This window comes from Propithecus coquereli, unplaced genomic scaffold (genome assembly GCF_000956105.1).
Source record: "Propithecus coquereli isolate 6110/MARCELLA unplaced genomic scaffold, Pcoq_1.0 Scaffold946, whole genome shotgun sequence".
In the NCBI taxonomy this organism is placed as follows: domain Eukaryota; kingdom Metazoa; phylum Chordata; class Mammalia; order Primates; family Indriidae; genus Propithecus; species Propithecus coquereli.
Genome location: NW_012155796.1, coordinates 104040 through 121607, shown reverse-complemented (window position 1 = coordinate 121607; position 17568 = coordinate 104040). Strand labels below are relative to the sequence as shown.

At 49.2% G+C, this 17568-nt stretch overlaps 1 protein-coding gene across 1 annotated transcript in view; it reads left to right on the top strand.

Moving 5' to 3' along the window:
- The window catches only part of ALKBH5 (AlkB family member 5, RNA demethylase), a 24398-nt gene extending 14039 nt beyond the window's left edge, over nucleotides 1–10359 (top strand). The window contains exons 3-4 of the mRNA XM_012664974.1: nucleotides 7615–7770; nucleotides 8663–10359. Of these exons, the coding sequence (XP_012520428.1) occupies nucleotides 7615–7770; nucleotides 8663–8840 (334 nt within the window). The 3' untranslated portion in view covers nucleotides 8841–10359. The remainder of the gene's footprint in view (nucleotides 1–7614; nucleotides 7771–8662) is intronic.
- The last annotated feature ends 7209 nt before the right edge of the window (nucleotides 10360–17568 follow it).

Genomic DNA, 17568 nt, shown 5'->3' with positions numbered 1-17568 from the left:
CTTGCTTAGGCTGGTCTCGAACTCCTGAGCTCAAACAATCTGCCCGCCTCGGCCTCCCAGAGTGCTAGGATTACAGGCGTGAGCCACTGCGCCCGGCCTTGGCCTAAATCTTGATACGTTATTAACTGAAGTCCATACTATAGATTTCCTTAGGCTTTTCCTAATGTCCTTTTTCTGTACCAAGATCCCACATTATATTGTCATGTCATCTTAGGTTCCTCTTGGCTGTGACAATTTCTTAGACTTGGCTTATTCTTGATGACATGGACTGGTAAGCCATTTTATAGAACCCTCAGTTGGGATTTGTCTGATATTTTTGCCCCCCTCATGGTTAGATGGTGGTTATGTTTTGGGGGAGGTAAAGTGCTGTTTTTTACCACATACCAAGGATACATAACTGTCAACACAGCTTCTCGCTGTTGCTTTTGATCACCTGGCTGATGCAGCTTTTGTCAGGTTTTCTACTGTAAAGTTACTGGTGTTTCCCCCTGTGCATTGCTGTACTCCCAGGAAGTCACTGTGTGCAGCCCACATTTAAAGAGTGGGGAGTTAGCCCCATCTACTTGAGGGGGGTGTAGCCATATAAGTTACTTGGAATTCTGCATGGGAGATTTGTCTGTCTCCGTCATTTATTTACATATTCAGTCACTTATATCAGTATGGACTCGTGGGAATTTATTTTACATTCAAATTGTTCTGGCTTTGGCCATTGGGAGTTTTTTTGTTTTTGTATTTGTTTTTTAAGTTTTTCTGGCTCACCTCTTTTTTTTTTTTTTAAACTTCAGTCAGTAACTTTGGCATCCTGTTCCTTTGGGCCCACAAGTCCAGAATAATGTGGTGATGAAGTCTCTTTAGCATGACTTTGCTACTCTGTCAAGTCCAAACTGAGTATTCATTTTTATCATCAGTAGAATGGGATACGATCCAGACCTCTGGGATGGTCGTATGGTGCAGAGTGCAAGGCACATATGGGAGCTCCACACACTTGAGTCAACTTGGTGGTTGGCAGCCTCTCTTTTGTAACCTAACAGTATTTCCAGAATTCACCGGAGGAAGGATTTTTAATCTGCCTTTCTACTTTCTCTTTCTGTGGTTCTAAGCACGGGCCAAAATCCAGAATCTAGAAGTAATAGAGTCCACAGAACCAGAGCAGTAACTTCTCAGGTGTTCCCTACTGGCCTCTCACAGTAGCTTATTCTGGGGAAATCTTTGCCAGAAGTGGTCATAGCGTGTTAGGTCAGTCTTCCAGCTGCTGCTGCTTAAATGGTGACTTCCATACCTGGCTGCCCAGGCCGGCTGAATCAAATGCTCCTCAGCACAGCTAGAGTCTGCAGTGTTAGCTCCCCTGGAAGCTCTTCGGATATCTGGGCCCCTGACAATAGTCTGACCTTGGGAATGGCTGTTATGGGTGACTGAGGCTCTTCTATATTCTGACTTGAGTGGACCCAGGAGCCATTCACGGAGTAGGCTGGAGGGCAGAAGCACAAAGCTTTGGGGCAAGGGGGCTGAAGAAGAGTGGGAGGATGCCCTCCAGCTTCCCCATGCAGCTGAGCTGGGAAGTGCCCAGCTGTAGGGAGACAACCCAGGGGACCAGAGGAGAGGCTTGGGCATCTCCATTGCCTGCAGAATAAAATCCAAGCATCCAACCTAGTCTGCTTGGTGTTTCCTTTTTTTAAAAAATTTGACGAAGTCCAGTTTATTTTTTGAGACAGAGTCTTACTCTGTTGCCTGGGCTAGAGTGCAGTGTCTTGTTGTCATAGCTCACTGCAGCCTTGAACTCCTGGGCTCAAGTGATCCTCCTGCCTCAGCCTCCCATGATGCTGGGACTACAGGTGCACACTGTCATGCCTAGCTAATATTTTAAATTTTTTTGTAGAGACAGGGTCTCGCTTTGTTGCTCAGACTGTTCTCGAACTCGGGAGATCCTCTCGCTTTGGCCTTCCAAAGTGCTGGGATTATAGGCATGAGCCACCATGCCTGGCTTTTGGTGTTTGCCCCTTCATCTTCCACTCTTCACTTATTTAAAAGTACCTGCAGCTCCTAATTTGGTCCATGGACTTGTGTCCTGGGCTCTTGTGGCAGTGTGGCCTCCATTGGGAATACCTTTCATCTAACATGTTCATCTTCTGATCCACACTCCAACTCCCCAAATGACCTACATATACACGCTGAAAATTGGTTAACCTAGCCATTCTTCAAGGCTCAGGTTGACCATTTTGACATGCAGGAAGCATCATGTACACACCTGTAACTCTTGTAGCACACACATACCCCAGTTTAGACTGTCACAGCCCATATTCTTGCCATTATGGATTTCCAAATCTACATTCTGTGGGAATAGCAAGGTCCCTGTTCATCTGGGGCCCAACATGAGGCCTAGCCAGTGGAGACTCAGTCAGTGTGTGGAGAACAATTCAGACCAGTGAGGAGCAGCTCCAGAGTAGCTACGGGGGCTTGTCTTAGAAAACGACAATTTGTGAAGAGTTGAAAAAGGGGAGCATCCTGGCCCAGGCACCACCCAGAGGAGATGAGCAGGATGTGGCCTTGTGAGGGGTGGGTGGGATACCTGGTTGATTTGATGTCTTCTGGTGAGGTTGTGTTCTAGTGGGTAGAATCTGAGCATTGAGCCTGGCTCTTCTCATAGGCAGAAGAATTGGAGCCAGTCCTGCCTTAAGGTCAGATAAAGTACGCACAGGCCGCTGAGGGAGGGCCTGGGGTCTCTGTCACCAGCTCAGGTCAGTCAGAGCTGGCAGTGTCTTTTTAAGGGCCTCATGGAGGGAAACAGGTGGATAGCTGCCAGGTGCTTTCTGACTCAACAGAAACTCCTGTGAACATGGGTGGTGCTGAGTCTTCATGCACATGTGCCCTTATTTCTCACTGGGTGGCTATAAATGACCTTTGAGAGTCTCCCCAAGAGTAGAATCCAAACATTATAACATTCCCTTGTTGTTGTAATGCTTGGGATTGCAACTTAGCCAGTAAATGGCTGAGTGAGACCTTGAACCTGGGTCTCTTGGTGCTGAGTCTTGCGGCCCCTTGGTGGTTCACACAGTAGAACACCCCAAGTCCTGCCCTTGCCCCCCGCTGTGTCATTGGGATAGATGCTTTGAGTTTAAGAAACTGGAGCTCAGATGTAGAAGAGCTTACTTGCTTCTTTATAATCTTTGGTACCCCTGGCAGGGAAGCTGGACCTAACCTTTCTGGAGGTGTGGTTAAAGTTTTAAATTGCTGGTTAGATACCAAGAGGCTGACCAACTTCAGAGGTACAGCAATTTGTCTGTGAAGGGGAAACATTCTACTCCTTCCGTGATTCCCTAGTGTGCACCCTGTGCTGCTCCTCCTGGAGGACCTCGCTAGCTGCCCTATGCCAAGTATCCATGTTAACCCTGAGAGTAGAAGGTGTTGAACTCAGTGTGAGAAGGCGCTCAGGTAGAAAGTGAGCTGCCTCAAGTCATCTAGCTAGTTTGGAATGATCTTGGAGCAGGGATTTCTGACTTGACAGAAACATCAAGTGTCTACTATGTACAAGGAACCAGAGGTAGGCACCATAGGAAACTTAGTCCTCCCTTGGTGCTTCATATGTAATAGGTTTGCACTTTGCATGCCATTCTAATACAAAGCAGAGTAAGCACTGGTATAAAAGCAGAATGTATTCCCTGGGGGCCCAGCCACAACAGAAAAAGTTACATCCAATTTAGGGGGAGGGTGGGCTTGGTAGATCTGACCCCTGAGCTAGAAACTGCTGGCCAGGCAGAAATGGTAAGCTCAAAGGCTGGAAGGCAGGAAAGTGTAGGGGACCTCTTTAGATGAGGGGTGAAGGAGGGAGGGATGCCTTGGATCAACATTTAATCCTCAGGAGATGGCTTCTTGGTCCTCAGGGCCTTCTAGTTAGTGTACCCAGTCCTTTGGTTTCCAGGAGGCTCCCAGGGCAGCGCCCAGTCTGCCTATAAGACTTGTATTCCTGAGGTTGGCATACTCCAGTTAATCAGATAAGGTGGCTCAAGGCAGCATATATAGCCCACTTCTTTGCTTTTGGTCAAGTGGAACTCAGCTCAGAGTGGTCTGAAGCTGGAAAAAGCAGCAAGAGGTCCATTTGTCAAATAGTAGCCGCGGCTGTGTGTGCTAGGCTCTGTGCTAGTGCCAGCCATGCAAGTTGGTGTGGGCTCTTATTGCATTTGTCCTTTGAGGGAAGGCAACATCTCACCAGGGGCTGGTCAAGGAAGGCTTTCTGGAGATGTGCCACCTGAAGGTAGTCAAGGATGTTTGGGCCTCAGCCAGGCATAGAAGGGAGCTTAGGGATGAAGATAGTCAATTCAGAAGGTACGCTCTTTACAGAAACGTAGAGTCCAGGAACTCTGAGGTAGTCTATTATTCTGGAACATCAAATAGAGATTGGGTGGAGGACTTGATATAATCTAGGACAGAAATGACTTCATGTTGTGTGGAGAAATCTGGAGGTCACTGGGGAGCCATGGAGGCATGTGAGCTGTGGGGTGAGGGATTTGCATATGAGAAGTTATTTGTAGGAGGCTGAGCTTGATGGTTTATTTGGCCATTCAAGCCAAAGAATCCTAGGGGTCAGGAGGAGCCCCCGCTCCCTGAAAGCCAAGCACCCCGAGTGTGAAGCTGAGTGTGTGGAGGCTGAGTGCCATGGAAACAGAGGGTGTACTCTGGGCTGCTTCCCTTCACAGCCAGCTGGAGGAATGGCTGTCTCTTGGTTTCCCTGGCTCTGACCAGTGCTTGGTATTGTTCCTGTCTCCATGATTCTGGTTCCCTGTGGCTAGGTGTAGTTCACGTTTGTTCCCTAGTTCACGTTTGTTCCCTAGTTCAATGAGTGTGTGTATCCACGTGTGTACACCTTGTCCATTTGGCAGCCTACCATTCTGATATGTCTGCAGCCTGCCCAGGGAGTATGGGGACAATGAGATTACCAGGGGAGGTGACAGGCTTGGGCTTCTGGCCTGGGTCTGCTGCTTTCTCTCCAAATGCAGTCTTACTTGAGCCCTGTGTTCTTACATGAAAATTGGGGCAGTTAAGGTTAAACTTGTGAATGTTGGGTGGGTTTTCTCCTAGTCCCTTCTTCACTATAGCGTCCCTCTGATCTTGGTAGATAGTAGGGGATGAAGAAGGCTGTACTCACTGGAGGTACATTGTGAGCAGAGGCACATGGAAAAGGAGGGGAAGAGAAACTCAAGTATGGAGTTCAGTGGCCCAGGTGGAGGAAAGCAAACTTGGTCTTTGGCCTCCCGGTATCCTGGAGGGTGACGTTGATACCTTACCAGGTGTGAGCTGTAGGAATCCCCGAGTACCTGTGATGCTGGCATCCATGGAGCCTGGGCTCCTGGGGCTCGGGTATGTACTGTAGTATACAGTCATGGTGACCAGGCTGAACGATTTAGAAAGGCTCCCCTCGGGGCCTGGGTATCACCTGTGTTGGGGGGAGGTCTGCTGGGAGCCCAGGACCATGTGCTTGGACCTTGTGCCTCTTCTTTAGGTGATACCCCTCATGTGCTTTCAGGCTCTTCTGAACATAGCATGCTGTATACCTATTTCAGAACTGCTCTGTGGTGAGAGCAGAGTAGGAATTAGAGAGAAGCCTGATGTTGGCCAGAGGTTGGTGGAAGATGAGTGAGACAAATCCCATGAGGGGAGTGGGTACTATTGTGGGAGAGACAGCAGGGTGCAGGTCTGAACTTGGTGGGAGACTGGTACCCCAAGGTGTTGGAGCTTAGACCTAGACCTAGGGGCCCAGGTTACTAAATAGACAAAGGGGTGCTTGGGTATGTCTGCCACACTTGTCCCTGCTGCCTCGTTCTGTTGGAGAGCCAGGCTTTTAGCACAAGGGTGCTTTGTGAGAGTGGAGCCAGGAGTTAGAGAGTAGTTGATAGCAGGCTGGGGACTGCCATCCCTCCAGGGTCACTGTGGCCTGTGTATGGGCTGGTAGTCCATCTCCCAGACGCAGTGACGCTGCCACCTACACAGTGCTCTGCTCTGCTGCAGTGAAGAGGGCCCATCTGTACTTTAGAGTCTGTCGTGGGGTATCAGCTGTGTGACTTGGAGTGGTAGCTATGTGACTCTGGCCAGCGACTTTCCCTTGGATTTAGCAGTGCTACCCACCCCCGACCCCTGTAATGGGATGCTCCCCAGCAGCTTCTCTGGAGGATTACACATGATAAAGGAGCATGAAGGGAGCACCTGGGACAGAATCAGTTCCCTCCCTTCCCCTCAGTTCACATGTGGGTATCATAGGCATCCTTTGTTCTGACCTTACTTTTATCTACTCCCAATCCCTACTTTGTCCTGACATGCTGGGTGACCTCTCTAGGGGTGGCGGTCTGCCAGCTGACCCTCACCTCACATACCTGGGTTGCCTTGCTCTGACTCCAGGATACTGACTCAGATCTGTAAGGCAGGTCTTTGTTCCTCCTGGGAAGGCCCAGAGCCAGATTTTACTAAAACTGGGCCTTCTGACCCAGATTTTTGGCTCTCTCTGCTAAACTCTGAGGGGCCTAGCCTGGTCCATGGGAGTTGGTGCCTTTTAACAGGGGCATGTTCTCAAGTTAAGCAGCTAGTGGGCTCTGGTCTTGGAATCTAGTTCTAGCCTGTCTAGAGCTCACCCCACAGCTTGGTGAGTTTTAGGAATTGGAGGGGAGGGCAGGATCTCCTCCAGATGTTATAAGATGTACTTGTAATAGTCTCAGGGGATATGTCAGGAGTGTCATCACTCCCTACCCAGCCTGTTACACAGGGCCCTCTCCTGCCCCTTGCTCCCACCTGCCTGACTTGCCAACTTTCTCTGTGCCTCACAAGAAGCCTCAGGTCTTTGAGATTTTCCAGGCCTGCTTCCTTCTGGTCTGGCTTTATAAAGGACTTAAGTCATTGCCCGGAACTCTCTACCCAGGTCCTCCATCCCCCTCTTCCTCATCTGTACTTGTATGCTTTCCCTTTGCTAGGTGATTTCTTCCTCGAAACTTGTACCCAGTGCTGTTGGGGACTTTGCCTTCAAATTCCCCCTGGCCTCTGCCTGGTCAGCATCCTGGAACAAGCAGAAGCTGCCAGGTGACTACAATGAGACCAGAGTCAAGCTCATGATTATGAAGTGGGCTTCGGCTGCCCTCCGTGGCTCTGCCACTCAGCCTCAGTGTCCTTGTCTATATAGGGAGAAAGGGTAGCTCTGGTTCTCTTTCCCTCTAACCTCTCTGCATGCCTGGACCAGGGATCCTTCCTGTGTTGGTGCCCACCAGTGGGGCCCTCAGTCTTCTGACAAGTGGAATAGATGCCCCCAGAGAATCTCTGGGCCCAAATAGGGTGATGTGAGGCTGCCTCATTCAGCTGAGAGAGAGCCCTGGGATCCTTCCCCTGGTGCAGCAGATACCTATAACTGGAAGTCTCCATACAGAAGTGTTCCCATTCCTTACTCCTAAGCCTGAACTTGAAACAGATGGCCTTTGGAAGTCAGACCAATCTCTAGTTGAACCACAAGGAGGCTGAGGTACAGAGTGCTGATTTCCAGGCCCAGCTGGCCCCCACTTGGCCTTACTAGAGAGAGAATTGCTTTAATGGGGCCCACACCCTCATCAGAGGCCCATTGGTGACCCCATGTTTCCTTTGCAGGACAAGATTAGATGCACCCCGCTTGGAAACAAAGTCCCTGAGCAGCTCCGTATTACCACCCAGCTATGCTTCAGATCGCCTGTCGGGAAACAACAGGGACCCTGCTCTGAAACCCAAGCGGTCCCACCGCAAGGCAGACCCCGATGCTGCTCACAGGTACTCAGCTTAGGACACTCAGAGGCCAGCAAATCAGCCCCATGGCCTGGATACAGGGTGAAATGGGTGAGGAAACCTGAGGGGTAGGCTGGTTAGGAGTCTGAGATTACCTACCCTTCCAAAGCCTTATGTCTGGTTCCTCTGGTTTGGTGGTATTGGTAACATTCCCACCTAATTCCTAACCAACTGCCTGTACCCCCAGAGAGACTCTGACAAATGGGAATATGTTGTTTGCTTCCTATGACTTCTTTGCTCAATCCCATCTAGCCACACAGTCTTGTGGGTTTATACTTAGATGTTAAGAGGGAATCTTGGGACTTGGAAAATGGCAAACCAGGTACTTATTTCAGAAGGGTTGGGTAAGGTTTCTGAGGAGGTAACGTTTCAGCTGAGACAAGAAGGATAAAGAAGACGTGTGAAAAGCAAATTCTGGATAGGAAGTCCTGTATATAAGCCGAGCCCCCAAGACAGAAAAGAGCTTGGTGGTTTCAGGGGCTAGTGGGGTTGGTGAGTAGAGAAGGAGGGGAGGGCATGGGGGCACCGAGAGAATGTGGGGAAGTAGAGATAGACAGCAGGACCATGCAGGGTCTTGAGGCTGTAGTAGGGAAGACCTTCTATCCCTCAGCCCTGGCAGTGTCGTGGGGCACCAGACTCAGCCAGGCAGACCCCACAGAGTAATTGGGAAATGTCTCAAAGACTAGGATGGCCACTGGCACTTAGTGGACAAAAACCTTCCATGCCAGTGCTCGTACTATTACTACCATTCATTGAGGACTACTGGGCTGGAGTGACCCATCCCAAGGATGAGGATTCTGAGGCCAGGCCCAGAGGTGGCAAGGCCAGGCCCTTCCTGCCAGCTTCTCAGGCAGCGCCCCCTTACCTTTCCTTTCAGGCCACGGATCCTGGAGATGGACAAGGAAGAGAACCGGCGCTCAGTGCTACTGCCCACACACCGGCGAAGGGGTAGCTTCAGCTCTGAGAACTACTGGCGCAAGTCCTACGAGTCCTCGCAGGACTGCTCGGAGGCGGCAGGCAGCCCTGCCCGAAAGGTGAAGATGCGGAGGCACTGAGGCCTGCCCGCCACCCTCCTGGGAACTCTGGCTAATCCTCACGTAGCTGCCCTCCTTTTGTTTTGTTTTGAGGATTTTGTTTGTTTGTTGTTGTTGGTTTTTTTTTTTTTTTGAATCCTATATATTTTTTCCTTGATTTGTTGCCTGTTAAGGCTGAAGAACAGAACTGGCCAGGACCTGGGTTCTCATGTTTTTGGTTTTCCTCCTGGACGGAAAGGCTGTTGGCATCTGTAGGGGACAGAGGCTCACGCTGGAGTGGCCAGTAGAGGTATGGGGTGCAGCCATCTTCAAGTGGGGCTGTGTCAGGCAGGGTTCATTTAAAAGCAACAAAATGTTTTAGTTAAAAAAATTCTTTTGCTTTCATTGTAAATCTTTGCTGTGTTCTAAACAAAGTTCAATCTCTTACCCCCCCTTCCCTCCACTTACGTGTTTGGCTGAGGTCTCCTGGGACCTTGCTGGTTCTGTGCTGGGCCTGCTGTCCTCCACTTTTCACCTCTCTGTGCCCTGGAAGCTCATGCAAACACCCTTCCTTCCTCCTGTGGCAGGGTGGTTCAGGTTGGCTGGGCAGAGGCTTAAACAGTGCCAGCCCCTGCCACCTTAAAGCTATTGCTGAGCCCCCTGGGCTTCCACGCGTACTGGCCTGCTCTGCCCACAGTTGCTTGGGCTGCTGAGGGGCTAGCGCAGCGGTCCTGACCTCTCTTGCCAAAAGCACACCTCTTTGCTGGGTTGCTCCTTTGAAGCATATGCTTGTGATTGTATGGAACAGTTAGACTCGCCATGTTGGGTCAGTTTTAGGAATTTTTTCTAGCTAGAGGGACTGGTGTCCTAGCATTTGGGGTATGGAAATTTGTTGTGGTGTGTGGTAGGGTTTTTGTTTTCTTTTGAGTTTTTTCTTTTGGTCTCTTGGCTTCCTCCTTTCCCTTTCCTTCTTCCTCCATTGGCCAGCTTGGGCCGCCTCCCCCTGCCATCCCTCTAGGAAGGCGCCTGCGCCCTCTGCCTGCAACATACATCCAAGGCCAGAGCTCAGGCCTGCAGGCTGGATTGTTGCTGTCTCCACCTCAGGCATGTGAGCTGGGGAAGTGGCTTTTAAAAAATAATAGAAAAAAATTAAAGTTTTTGGCAGTTTCTACCCACTCAGATCCTGGAAAGCTGCAGGGTTTTGCTGATCTAGATTCATTAGGAATGTCTTCTCATCAGCCAGGCCAGGACCTGGGCTTGCCGAGAGCAAGGCCTCCCGGCAGCCAGGCTACCACCATTATGGGGCTTTGTTTCCAGAGGCCCAGGCCTAAGGCCTCAGAGGCTGCAGAAATCTGGGGCAGCCACCATCAAGAAGCCCCTCTCAGGGGCCAGAACTCCTTTGCCAGCGTGGATTCCTCAAGTCGGGACTGCATAACTAAAGCAGTTGCAGTTTTATTTTTTTTACAGCTTTTTTCCCAAAAATGATTTGTAGTTGTGTGTGCAGCACTTTGCCCTGATATGTGTGCTCTACAATAAAAACCAAATCTAATATATTTTGAAACAGTTGTCTGATGCTATCATAAGAGAGGGCTTGCCTTTGGTGCTTCTTTAATCCTGTTACTTCTTAAAACTCTGGATGCGGGTTGGGGAGGCAGAGCTCATTGCCCACCAGGGCCCCAGAGGAGACAACCAGTCACTAGCACCAGGGCTCTTGTGTGCCCAGCCTTGGGCTGATGACTGAAAATGGACTCACCCACTGCCCTCTCTCCCACTCCAATGAAGATGGACTTCATAATCCGTGGTGTCCAGGGGCCCCACCCTACTAAGTTCTGGAAGCTCCTCTTCTGGTGTGATCATGGAGAAGCTGGTGCCAGTGACGGGGGAAATGGTATTCACAAAGGCAGGGGAGAACCTGGCTTTCATGGAAGATACGCAAGTGATTTTGCTCATTAAATTCTTAAGTTCCCACTACATATTGGCCAAGCTCTCACTGAGTCCCCCAAAATGAGCAAAACTCTCTGGTCCCTGCTTTCAAGATGCTCACAATAGAGTATGGGATACCCGTACGCGTGTGAAGCAGATGATTTTGGGTGGGTGAGGCTGGGGCCCAGAGTGCTTTAGTTCCTCCAGATTTCAGACCTAGCTCTCTGGGCCTGGCTAAGGGTTTCAGTCTAGAGTCTTCCCTCACTCTTCCTGTGCTCAGAGCCAGTCTGCTTGGCCAAATTCTTTATGTGGAAACCTGGACAAGCTGCTCATTTAGTTAGCAGGGAAGAGAGACTCCAGAGGGAACAAGTAACTGGCCAGGGCTTAGTCTGAAAACCAGTGCCAGGGTATGAAGAGGGGTCAGAGCCTTGGCGTGGGCTCTGGCTTGCAGGGGTAGCTACTGGGCTGGGCAGAGAGTGGATCTTGGATTTCCTGAGAGACATTGGAGCTGAAGGAAAGTGACTGGTAGAATGTCATCCAGACTACATGGCAGAGGTGGATGTCTCCCACTCCATGCTTGGGCCTCAGACTTGGCATGGGATGAGGGCTCAGTGAAGGCCTCGGGGGCTGAGAGGGACCCTCTATTGTAGCTGTTACAAAGACCCAGGCTCTTCCCAGCAGCACCTGGGTGAAAGAAGCCCTTCACCCTGTAGGATTGGGAGATAGGAGGGGCTAGAGGAAGGGGCTCCAGCCCTGGCACTTCCTGCCGTGGCACTGGCTTCAGTCTCTACACCTGTACAGCAGCTCCATGGCACCCCATCTCTGTGACATCCTCAGAGTAGTCCCTTAGAGCCCCACACCTGACTACCTGAGTCAGCCTGTTCCCAGCTATGTCCTGGAGCACAGGGCCAGTTGCTGAGTCCCACCAACCCCTGCCCCAACCCAGTCTTGCATACAGTAGATGCTTTAACAGTTGGCACCAGAAAGCCCATGTGCCTGGCTTCTGGCTAGTGCTCTGCTTCCTGACCTACTGGAATGGCTGCCCAGTAGGCTGCTACCCTTTATGAGAAATAAAGCTCTCCTTTTTCCAAAGTTAAACAAAAAAATAATTGGCACCAGCCCCATCCACCTAGGATCCCATCCCATTCCTCCAGCCCTGCTGGGTAGACAGGGAATTTGAGGCCCAGAGAAGTCAGGGGCTGGCCTACAGTCATGTTCATGCACTTAAAAAAAGTATTGAGTGTCCTGTGTGTGCCAACCTTAGTGCTGGAGATATAAGACAGACCTGGTATATAATGTCATATACACATACACGTAAGGTTATTATAAATCGTACTGATATAAAAGTAGCATAGAAATTGTGAATAATAAAATATACAGATATACTCTTTATTATAAATTCCATATAGCCAATTGTTTCTTACAAGAAGCTTCTGTTGATTTTTTTTTTCTTTTTGCTGAATTCTTGTATTTGTAGTCTGTCTGTGGTTGTAATTCAACCACAACATGATGAAGGAAGTTATATCTCATCTGTTTGTACTAGTTTCCTGTGGCCGCCCTCACAGATCACTACAAACCTGGTGGCTTGAAACAACAAATTATTCTCACAGTTCTGGAAAAATTGGAAATCAGTATTACAGGCTGAAATCAAGGTGTTGGCAGGGCCATGTTATCTCTGGAGGCTCTGTTCCTTGCCTCTGACAGCTTCTAGTGGCTACTAGCATTCCTTGACTTGTGACCACAACTCTGGTCTCTGCCCCCATGGTCACATGGCCTCTTGTGTATACCACATCTCCCTCTGCTTCTCTCTTAATAGGACATTTGTGATTGAATTTAGGGCCCACCCAGATTCCAGATAATCAAAATTATCTTCCTATGTAAAGATCTTTAATCGCATCTGCAAAATCCCTTTTTCCTTATGAGGTGACATTCACAGGTACCAGGGATAAGGACCTGGTATCTGTGGAGGCTACTGTTCAGCCCCTATACTGCTCTTTCACCAATAAGGTTATTGTCTTTAAATCTGATAAATGACCTGTTTACTCATCCTCAGATGATGTTAATTGAATTCCTCAGCATTACTTTTAAATTTGATCTGAATTGTTAATATTGTTAATATTTTCTCCATTGCTTTCTGAAATCTAGACCTGTGCTCTCCAATACAGTAGCCACTGGACACTGGCTATTACGCACTTGAAATGTGGCTAGTTTGAATTGCGATGTGCTTTAAGTGTAAAATACACACCAGAATTTGAAGAGTTGTTATGAAAAAAGAATGTAAAATATTAATAACTTTCTATCAATTACATGTTGAAATACTATTTTGGACATACTGGATTAAATAAAACATGCTATTTAAATTAATTTCATCTGTTTCCTGTTACTGTTTTGAATCTGGCTACTCAAGAATTTAAAATTACGTATGTGGCTTGCATTTTATTTCTGTTGGATGGCACTGGTCTAGAAAATCAACAATAAATCAAGCCTGATTTGTGGTATTTGTCAATTTCCATGGTGTAAATACTCCCATCATGGCTGACTTCAAGCTATCAACATAAGGTCACTGAATGTTGAGTTGTGAAGAGGTGCAGTATAGTGTTTCCACCATCTAGATACAATACATGTAATTAACTTAAAAAGCATAGATAATAATGAAATGTATTAAGATAAATAGGAAATGCTTTTGAATGTTACCTTAGTTTTTAATATAATTTTAATTCTATATAATTTTTAATAATGACTGTTTAACAACTGACTTGCAAAAATTCTTGGGAATTTGCCAATTGGCTTTTGCAGGGGGCTCCAGCAGACCACTGGGTTCCGCTGGAAGAGTTTTGAGCAGAGGAGGCATGTGATCAGATTTAGGATCCCTTGGGCTGCTGTGTTGAGGACAGTTAAAATCAGTAAGAGAGCCACTACTTCAGGGAGAGACCTAAGAGCTGGGGTGGTTGTGGGTGCTCACTGCTGCAGTTCCCTGCTGTGTCCACAGTGTGGCAGCAGAGTCCGAGCAATGGTGATTGGGCGTGGGTGGACAATGAACAGCTGCTGTCCCTTGGTTTGGATGGGGAACTGAGGTCCCCAGAGGCTCAAGAAGCTGTCAGAGGTTACCCAGTGATTCTGCCCTGCTCAGCCAGGCCTTCAGGGCTAGTGGGTGTGGAGGGGCACTGGGACCTGGCAGACAAGCAGAGGCCCAGATGCCATCAGGTGCCCTCCAGGCCACCCACAGAGCTGTGGGCAGAGCTCCCAGCCTGGGCCCCACACTCTACCTCTCTTGGTCCCAACTCTTTGGGGAGTTGCATGTGGCAGTGCCCTCTGCCTCAGGCAAAACTGTTGAAGCTACCTTCTTTAGCCCCTACCCAGGCTTCTCAGGGCTGCCTCTGGGCTCCCCCAGACCCCTGGCTTCCTTCAGCACAGCCCAGAGTGTACTGTGTGGTCCCAGTGCTTCCATTCTAGGCTGGGAGACAGGGACCTAACTCCCACCTTCTCCTGGACTCCCACCTTGAGTGAGGCCCTTTATTTACTGTCTCATTTAATCCTCACCGCAACCTCTAAGACCTCACTTGGGGCCTGGGTTCAAATCCCAACTGCTGTGTACTAGCTGTGTGACTTTGGGCAAATTACTTAACCTCTCTGGCCTCAGTTTCTTCCTTTGTAAAATGGGCATAGGATTAAAGGAATGACTGATGCCTGATACAGACTAAGTGCTCAGTGTTAATAAGTGGTAGCAATTGATATTAGCCCCCATTTTGCGGATGAAAAAACTGAGTCCCAAAGTGGTGAAGTAGCAGAGGCAGAATTAGCACTTGGGGCACTAGAGAGGAATAAGCACAAAACCCCACCTTCTAACAGGCCTGTGGCAGTGTACACATGCCCATCCCTGAAGCCTAAACCCTGATAGTCCCTGCAGGGGACAGGTGCACCCAAGTCCCCAGGTCCTGTACCCCAGCAGAAGCCAAGAAAAGCAGCTCAGGATCCAGGTTCTGTGAATGTCAAGGCTGAGAGTCCTGTCTCCACAGAAGATATACTAGGCTAGAGGTCCAGGGATCTGTATACTATTCACCCCTGACCTTGGGCGGCAGTTTTCTGAGCCTCAGTTTCTTCCCTTATATAAAATGAGGACAGACTGGGTCGGCCCCAACACTGCCCCTACCTGTGTGGCCTTTCTTCCACTGAGGCACAGAACACTATCCACCCTCTGGACTGAGGAGGCCCTGAACCCACTGCTCCCTCCCCTCTGTGTCTAGAGAACTCAGGCCCTAGTTGGTGTGCTGGCTCATGCCTGTAATCCCAGCACTCTGGGAGGCTGGGGTGGGAGGATCGCTTGAGCTCAGGAGTTCAAGACCAGCCTGAGCAAGACTGAGACCCCGTCTCTACTAAAAATAGAAAAAATTAGCTGGGCCTGGTGGCTGCCTATAGTCCCAGCTACTTGGGAGGCTGAGGCAGGAGGATTGCTTGAGCCCAGGAGTTTGAGGTTGCTGTGAGCTAGGCTGACGCCACGGCACTCCACTCAGGGCAATAGAGTAAGACTCTGTCTCAAAAACAAACAAAAAACCCCAAAAAACTGTAAAATGAAAAAATTTTTAGCTTCATTTTGCATTCTACACAGGATGAGGTATTCACTCCCCCCTGGCCTGGGCTGGCCTGTTGACCCTGTCCTGGAGTCCCAGTCAGCCCCTCAAGCCCCTTTCTCCCTCTCTCTCATCTCCCTCCTTCCACCAGCCTAGACTCCACTCCAGGAATCCTCCAGCCTGCCAGGTCCGCCCCCAGTTGCTACTGGGAAGAAGCTGAGTGTGTGGTTTGGGCAGCTCAGAAGGGTCGTGGTCTCGCTGGGATCTGAGCCAACTCCTGGAAGACTGGGCCTGCTGCCTTCAGCCATGCTCTCCTGATTTTCCTCCCACTTCCTTGCTGCCCCTACTCTGCCTTTCCTTGGGGCTTACCCCCTTGACACTCCCTGGGATCACCCCTTCTTCCCTCTGCAGGGAAGTGACCAAGTCACTTCTCTAGCTTCCATTTGCTGTCTGTAAAATTAGATCCTCCTTGTACTGATGAGGATTCAGGGAGATAAAGTGCAGATACCGAATTTACTAGGGCACCTACTTCTGAGGACATCCTCAGGGCATCTCAGCCTGGCTCAGGGACACCCCTTTTTACCTACCTACCTGCCCACCCACCTCCCATCAACCACCACTTTCTGTGGACTTGACTCAACAGTATCGATTATTATTTGTGTTGCATTATTTTAATGAAATACCTAAAACATACTGAAAAATACTTAAAATAACAGAGAAGCCACACAAGCACCCACCACCCACACATTAACACTTTGTCATATTTGCTTCAGATCTGTTTTTTAAAAAATCTATTTTAAAAATGCATTGAGCACCTACTATGTTCTAGGCACTGGGGACACAGCAATGAACAACGGGATTAAAAACCCAGCCCTCAAGGAGCTCATTTTCAAGCTCAGGAGACAAGCAACATACACACAAAGTTAAATCAAATAGGTGGTGGGTGAGAAGAGTAGTCAAGAGAGTGGAACCCTGTCCCCTTGGGCTGCTATCGTAATCACAGGCTTGGGCTGACCTGGCTTAGGGGGGAGGGGACAGATAGTCATTAGTGCCCCAGACCCTCCCAGCCTGGGGGATGGTGTCCTCCCCAGTGCCATTCGTAACCCCTGCCTGGCTGTGTGGGTAGGCTGGGCCTGCCTGCCCAGGCCTCAGTTTACCCATTTGTATCTCAATGTACCCATTTAACCCCTCTTAACTCAATCAGATGGGGCAAACCTGGGCCTCAGAGTCACTTGGGAAAGGGACTAGTTTAAAATCCAGATTCTAGGGCCCTACTTCACAGACATTCACATTTGGGGGACCTAGGATCTGCATTGTTAGCAAGTGTGTGTGAGGGCGTTCTGACACTTTGAGAATCCCTGTTTGCCATGGGACTCTTCCCAGCCTATCCCCCAGTCCCCTCTACCAGGTATACTCCTTACCCACTACAGCCCAGCTTGAATTGTCCTCTCCCCCGAGCCAGGACACCTACCCTGGGCCAAATACCTCTCCTGGGCTCCCAGAGCCCCAGTACACCCCCATCTTAGGATGGTGAGCTATGGGTAACTGTAGTCTCCACTCAGTTCTGTTCTCCTGCACCCTCCCCTCCCCACAAAACTGTAACTGGCTGCTTACTGCCTGATGACCAAGTCCCATTTCAAAATGGAGACTGAGGATCTATGACCATACCACCCTGAATGTGCCTGATCTTGTCTGATCTCAGAAGGTAAGTAGGGTCGGGCCTGGTTAGTACTTGGATGGGAGACCACCTGGGAATACCGGATGCTGTAGGCTTTTGCAAAAAAAAAAAAAGAAAGAAAACAAAACGGAAACTGAGGAAGGGCAAGGATTTGCCCAGGGTGATGGAGGGGAAGAGATCAAATAGCAATTAACAAAAACCATAATAATATTAAATAACAGCTAACACTTATATGGTTCTTCCTATCTGCCTAGCAAGTTCTAAAGAATTTATAAATGAGTATTAATTTATCTAATCTTCACAACAACCCTTTGAGGTAAGGACTAATATTATCACCATTTGTACAGATGACCAAACTGAGGCACAGAGTATTTAAGGTAACTTGCTCCAGGTCACCCAGCTTCTAAATGGTTAAGTGGAGACGTGAATTAACAACTTTTGTTTTTAGAGACAGGGTCTTACTCTGTCACCCAGGCTAGAGTGCAGTGGCGTCATCACCCCTCACACTGCAGCCTAACTCCTGGACTCCAGCGATCCTCCTGCCCTGGCCTCCTGAGTAGCTGGGACTACAGGCATATGAGCGCCGGCTAACATATATATA